Genomic DNA, 7,511 nt, shown 5'->3' on the forward strand with positions numbered 1-7,511 from the left:
CGACTCCCGTAATGGAAAGCAGCTGCCCCTATCCAAAGATTGCTCTGCACATTTCCATAATTCATCTGTCATCTCTTCTCGGTCAGCCTCATTACTCAGCCTCCCAATATTAACACATCAGTAGCACCGACAGTCCCAGAATTGTTCTCAACATACTTTTCAATGTCCCAACCCTCACGTAAGGATGTTTGAATTGCTGTTTGCCGCTCAGTACGCAGACTTTTAATTTGTTACTTGTCAAAATATGAACTTGGTGCTTTGCATTCTTCTGAAAGGAGCTGTACTGGCTGTGTATTTCCATCACAACCAGCCACTTACTCAAGCCAAGGACAGTCTACCTGAAGATGCCTCCCTTTCTTTTCCCAGTAAGAAACCCAGCAAATCTTTCCTCCATGACAAATACAGTATCACCTAACTGGGGGGAGGAGATATTTGCTTTTGTCATCTTCCTAGCATTTTGCATTAATACATGCAGTTAAGACACTGTTAATTAGTGAACGGGGTTAAAGAAAGCATTTAATACCATTAGAGCATATCCATCACCTAATACCTTTATTCTGAAAACTCGCTTAAAAAAAAAATCCTGTTCCTCTGCAATAAACTGAAAAAGCAAGCAAATTTGAGTTCCGTAAGTACACAGCCATATTTGTCCCTTTATTATAAAAAAGACTTTATTTGCAATCATGGCCTACATTTCCAGAATTACCATATCTCCCTCTGTCTTTGCGTACACCAGCTTTAACAGCTCCTTTGGGGAGGATTCATGGAATTGGTAATAGGTTTTGTAATTTCCACCTTCTGTTTTCTAGTTCAGAGAGTAATCGAATCCAGCCACTACCATTGTATCTATCTGGCAACTATTTGTTGGCCTCCATGAAATGAGTTGGAAGTTTGATTTCCGTTCTCAGCAGGCATTTGTGTGATACAGATGAACTGCTGTAACTGGCAAATTGGAGGCAATTTCAGCAGAGATTCCTAGGATTAAATAAGCATGAGAACAGAACTTTTCTCGCCTCCACAGAGGTCTCTTCTTTACCAGAGTTGAGAAATGACAGGACAAAATTGTAGAATTTGGATTTCTGCTGTTGTAAGACACACTTTAAAAGTGGGTTTTATCTCCAAGGCGATCAAACTGGTACTCACATTAAATTCCTAACAAAAACCCCAAACCATTATGAAATAAAACCTTAAGGCAAAGTGAGCTTTATTACTTTACTCCCTAAAAATTCTTTCTATCTCTGCTGCATTTTGACTGGAATACAGAAGCATTTTATTTCTTTCATGATTTTTTTTTTTTTAAACACTCCACATCACTTATGACAGATGTTCAGTAGTTTGCATTGTGGTCATGCTTATTTGACTCCCCATCACTGGAGCTGGTGCAATAACGTCAGCCACTGAGATCTCCAGTAGCATTCTCTGTGAGCTGTCACACAAAGCATTTAAGAACCGAAATACAGGTTACCAGTTTAGCAGAGGCTGAACATATGACTTCGGCTAAGATTAAAAACTTTATTTTTCATACAAAACAATAAGTAATCCAAGCAGATAATGTACTGTCTTCTCACTTTCCATGTTTTCTCAATATAGTCTATCCACAGTTCAATGTTTGTTCCATATCAGCAAAAACTATGAAGTTTCCATCTTGTATCCATGTTTTTCTAATTCAGCTCTGTAGAGAAAAGAGATGGGTATATTAAAATATACAAATAGAATAGCCAGACATCTGCATTTTTTCAAAATGAAGTACCCTGCACAATATATTACCATTTTAGAAATATCATGAACATGTAACAGTGCTTCCTGATTCACATTAATAACCTTAACCTCACTTGTTTTACAGTTCAACTTCATCTTAATGTCTTTGGATCACTAGAAGTAAATCCCGTATGAAAAATTCCAACATTTGTTTTAATCACGTTTACTTATCCTCTGCCCCACTCTGGCTGAAGGACAACTTTACGTTGCAAAGCAGCACCTCTAAGACAGTAACAACACATTAGGAAAAAAATTGTATTGTCTTATACTGGTTATCCCCAAAATTTCCTTAAACTCAATGAACTCACTAATCTAAGCAATTTAAATGCACGTACTTCCAAAGTTTGCCTTACATACTTTTGTATCAGCACTATTTTAATATCTTGGTGCAATAGAATTCTGAGAAGAAAGGATTGTTTTGTTCACCTTGGCTGTGGCAGCAGGTCAGCAACAGCAAAGGTTATTTCCCATAACCTGTCCCCACTTAGCCTCCTACCTGCCTCCGGCACACCAACCAGAGCTACACCATTTTATATCCCAGTGTTAGCACATGTGTACCTAGACACTGTGGGTCTACATCTCAGGTTAGTTTACATACGTGCCATTTTAACTTTAGAAGTGAAGGACTGCTGCATTTTCTTTCTGAAGATGAAATAAAAATATTCTGCAACAAAGCAACACTGCCAACTATCATTTTAAGACAAGTATCTGGTCACCAACACTACAGGCTGTAAGATGTAGATTGAAGACTTATCGTGTTAACTATGCGGTAATCAAGAATTATGCCACACCTTTAAGGTCTGTGTTTCACTACATATCAACATTTTCCACTATTACAATTTTATTACCTTTCAGCCTTATAAGCACGGACCATACCAACAGGCTTCATCTTGTGCCTGTTACACAAAGGGCCACTTTTTCCCTTTACAAGAGATCATCCCAGGAAGCATTTAATCAGGCTGTATTACAGAAGGCTGCGCTGCATGCAATGTACTGAAGGACTAATTATAAAGTGTGAATTTGTATTGACTCTTAAAACAACTTAAGTTATAATTACACATCACTAAAAGGATTAACTGAAGCTACAAGTGACCAAGAAGACTAAACAACAGGATTAGAGGTACCTGAATTGCTATCACTTTTTTAGAGGATGTTATAAACACTGCTTTGCTATCACTGCTCACAAACAGCATGCTCTTTAACACACGAGAGGGGAGTTCTAGGAAAATTTTCCAGTTGTCTATTTGGTCACAGAACAGCAATACTATTTGAAGGTATAGAAAAAAATATACTACTACACTTTGCATACCATACAGCACAGAAGAAAGAATCCTGGCTCCCTTGCCATTAATCTTTGCAGCACAATTCAGATTTTCCACATCTTTGTGCTGTCTTAAGCTGTGTAACACCCCAAAAGCCTGAGCATATTGATGATATGAGGCATATCTCAGGATGCACAGTTCAATTTTTAAGAGATGAAATGCTCATCAGTACTCTCAATTGTTCTGTAATCCCTTAAGTCTGGTTCAGAAAGGCTTTTAGGTATATAAACACAAAGCAGAGCCTTCATTTATTCCTGTTTTCAGACCTCTTTTTAAAAGTAAGCAGAACTTACAGATATTAACAACTAAACAGTGCAGTTTAAAACATTTTATCCAGCTTCTAGAACAGTAAGTTAAAAATCAAATTACCTTAACTGATTGGAGAAATCATCTTCTACATTGTCATCATCCCAGTTGTCTTCCCAGACATGAGCATCTTCATCTTCATCTAAACCAGTCCAATCTAAAGGCAGGAAAAAAAGGTAAATATTTTATGTTGCATTGCTTCAGTACCGCATCTTATTGACTGATTAGCTCAGCTTCTGGGTAAGGCAGGCTTCAAATGGTAACAAATTTCCCTCTATAACAGAGATGTTCAGATCATACTTAAGTATTTGAGACTAAACAGTACAGTGAGATTTTTTTTTTAAATCCTGAATTATGACAAAAATATAACTTGGTAGGAAAATAATTATACACTACACATCGTGGCTTGCAGGATTACACACTCTGAAGGGACATTTTGCATACATAGAGATAAATTGTAGCATCATAGTAAGAGAAGAGAAACACTGAGTATTTGACTCCTAAAATCACAAGAGGTGTGCAGTTCTGGGTTTGTATTTCCTCTTTCTCCCCTCACAATTAAAAGCAATGTACGTCAAACACTTGTGCCAAAACACACACACACTCAGATCCTCCATTCACTCGCATCAGACGTTGACAGGCTATGGATAAATGCCAAAAACGTATCTGTGATGCAGAAGCAAAGGCAAATTGAAAGATGCACCTGCCAACGGCAGTTGCTACCAGTAACCAGCTACTTCTGGGTTCCAAAAATAGTAGAAGCCATTTCTTTGCAGCGGCAAGATGCTGGAAGTCCATTTGCTAACCTAATTTCTATTTTTCCTATAATAAAATAACCTGGCACACCACTCTTGACAAATTACTGATCACCCACTTAATAGTTCATTATAAAAAAATCTAACTTGGTAGTGTAGAAAAATAAGAAAAATGAGAAGTCAGAAAGGCTCAGAATGTTTTCGTAAACACAAGTCAGTTTACTTCATTTGGGAACTATCCCATCACAGTTTTTCAGCTATCTTTTGCTGACAGACAGTAACTTTTTCTAACGTTACCAAAATAAAAAGAATCCCAACCTCATATTTCTCAAAGCCTCCTGGTATATTTAAAGACGTAACGCTATTCTTCCCCTCTTCCCCAAAGCCTTTATGATTCAGTAAGCCATCTGCTGCCCACTCAGAGAAAGCTTTGAGGTCTAAGGGCCAAAGTAACATTAAAACATGGACAGACAGATGGAAAAAAAAGAGCTATTAGGGTAAAAGATTAAGAGCTAATTCACAGTGAACAACTTTATTCATAAGAATGAAGGTTGGTCTGTGTGTTCTTCCTTGCATTTTTAATGCAGACAGGCAAAAAAAAAATCATGCTTGAGATTCACCAGAACAGGAAAAAAACATTTGTAACTGATTAAAGACACAGATGTAGAAGACATTACAATTAAACTCCCCTTCTCAAATAAATTATATAAAGGGAAACGACAAAGGAACATAGAAATCCTACTGGTCTTAGAGAGAGCACAGGAAGCAACTGGGAAGAAAAGGTGAAGGAAAACTGCAGCATAAGAGAATGCAGTATTTGAGGCTAGCATACTGCTCACTACTCAAAGGGAAGGGTTTCATTTTAATACTACTTACAAGAAGCTCTTCCAATTTATATGTAATGAGCTTTTTTTTTTTTTTGGTCAAAAGAAAGACTTTACTGGTCATAACACTAGCTGGACTTTAAAAATATAAAAAACACAGCTCAAACCAGCTTTAAATGAACACCAAAGTCAAGCTTTTCTGTGTACTAGTGTAAGTAGCTCAGGTTTTAAAGTTAAAAAAAAAAATGTGTATTTCATAGTAACTAGTATCCAGCACAAGAAATTCAGCTTCAACCATAAAGGAGCTGGGGAGACTGGGGAAGCGTGTTCCAAATCACAGTGAGCAAAGAAGAGTCAAAAAGGCTATGTCTTTTTCCACAACAGAAGCTGAGAGAGGAAAAAAAAAGATAGTGAAAGTAAAGCCTAAATTATATCTTTCTTGGTGTAGCCATGACATTCTGCAGTGTGTATGCTGACACTATACCCCTGGAATCCACACTAACATTGTTCCAGCAATTCACACGCCTGTGTATGAATAACAGTAAGGAGTGCTGTAGCATTATCTGGGCTTTGAAGCATGGAGAATGTTGGACTTGGGAATTTTGGTGTACAGTGACAACAGCAGCAGGATGTTGATTCTGACCAACTTGTCACGGCTGGACCCCTTAAAAATTATTTTTATATAATGATAACTTCTTGCCATATTTTGTACTTGGGAGAGGGAAGCAAAGTGGTTTTCAGAGTAGAAGATAACCCAAAATCCTAGCAATTTTAAATTATGTTTTACATTCTGAGAAGCACTGTACATAAGTTTGTAAGTAATGAGTTCACACATACTTGAACTCGTCAGGAAATATCTCAAATAAAAAAGGACACATCTGTTTGGGATTTTATCATTTCAAACTTGAATTGATAAAACTGTTTCAAGAAAAAAAAATCCAAGTAGATGTTCCCCAAATGCCAGTGTTTTTGTCTGTGATGTAAGTTTGCATTACCTAATTTCCTTCAGAATAAAACATGTCAACGGAACTTGAAGATTTTTTGCTGTATACGAAGTGGTGCTTTAATGTGAAAGAACAACAATCTGACAGGGGGTTCATCAGAGATTTATCATGACTCTTTCCTAAGCAACTGATGATAACTTTCAATGTGGTCTGAAAATTATTGTGAAAAAAAAAATTACTGAATGAGAAGATAAAATCATGAAAAAGTTTCTGCTGTTGACAATAAGGGAAACCTAAAGGCACAGCATTTTAATATGAATTGAGATCAATACAAAGGCTCAAATCAGCAGCAAACACCGAATGGAGACTCTTACCACTGCAAGGCTTAGGAGCAAGTGCTGTGACAGCCACTGAGCGCAGTGGCCAATCTAAGGTTCAGAAGTATGCTTCAAGGCTTCCTTCACGCTCACAGCTAATACTCAATTTACAATAAATAAACCTTTTTTGCACCTTTAGGGAGCATATAAAGAAGAAAGGGCTGGTCTTCTCAGTTTAACTACCATCTCAGCTACATCACTAACTTTTTTCACCATAAGTGCAAACAGTATTTTCAGAATACATAAGGGCTGTATGGCTACAGAGATGTCACGTATAAGGATGACGGTATAGCCCAATAACCATTTCACCCATGCCGTACACATTTATCACCGCCCACAGCTGGAGACACTGGCAGAATTCAGCACACAGCAAAGAACCGTGCCCTAATATGGGGCTTTCCAAGGCTACTGCTATAAAAGCCCACCGAGGAGTTCTATTACCGAGGCCCAGATTCGCCTAACTCCCGTGCTCGATACATTTCGTACCTACAGAAGCAGCTGCGCTGGGCAAGCCGCGATACAAGGCGGTCACAGAGCGCAGCTGCCCCCCCCTCGCCTCATTTCCACCTCAGGGCTCCCACCGCTGCCCGCGGGCCATGACCCAGCACTTCTCGCTCCCGCAGCCACTCACAGAGCAGGCCCCGGGGTGCTCCCCATGCCTGGCCCCGACCCCCCCATCCCCGCGGGGGTCCCGGAGCCGCCTTGGCAGCGCCCTGCACCCCCCCCCCGCCCCTCCCCAGCCAGGCCTCAGGCCCGGCGGCCTGCAGGCCGCGCCCCCCCCGCCGCCCCTCTCCCCACCCCCGCCGGGCACCTTCCGCCGGGAACTCCTCGAACTCGTCGTCCTCCTCCAGGAGCCCCAGGTCCACCGGCTGCTTCTTCTCCGCCATGCCCGGCACGGCCCCGCACAGCCCGGCCCGTCCCGGCCCTGCCCTCACCGCGCGGCACCGACACTGACGGGATGGCGCCGGGGCACGGCCCGCACTGCGCCTGCGCGGCGGCGGCCGGCTGCAAGCCACGCCCCCTTCCCGCAAGCCCCGCCCCGCCCTCCGCGAGCCGTGGCCCCGCCCCCCCGCACCTGCGGGCTCCCGCCCAGGGGTCCCCTCATGGCCCCGTCGTGTGGGGCACCCCCTGCACCAAGCACAGACATGATTGTTACATTCCTTCACTATTGACTCGTATTTATAAACCCTATATCTATAAACCCTACGTTTATAAACTCCGAGTA

At 41.0% G+C, this 7,511-nt stretch overlaps 1 protein-coding gene across 1 annotated transcript; it reads right to left on the reverse strand.

Annotated features, from left to right (window-relative positions):
• Window positions 1–1,498: 1,498 nt before the first annotated feature.
• SEM1 (SEM1 26S proteasome subunit) lies at window positions 1,499–7,284 on the reverse strand. The gene is made up of 3 exons (XM_084306773.1): window positions 7,098–7,284; window positions 3,450–3,543; window positions 1,499–1,672 (listed from the first exon to the last, which is right to left on the reverse strand). The coding sequence occupies exons 1-3, from the start codon at window positions 7,171–7,173 to the stop codon at window positions 1,630–1,632; spliced, it is 213 nt and encodes a 70-aa protein (XP_084162899.1). The 5' UTR covers window positions 7,174–7,284; the 3' UTR covers window positions 1,499–1,629.
• Window positions 7,285–7,511: the final 227 nt, after the last annotated feature.

This window comes from Netta rufina, assembly GCF_964035555.1.
Source record: "Netta rufina genome assembly, chromosome: 2".
Lineage (NCBI taxonomy): Eukaryota > Metazoa > Chordata > Aves > Anseriformes > Anatidae > Netta > Netta rufina.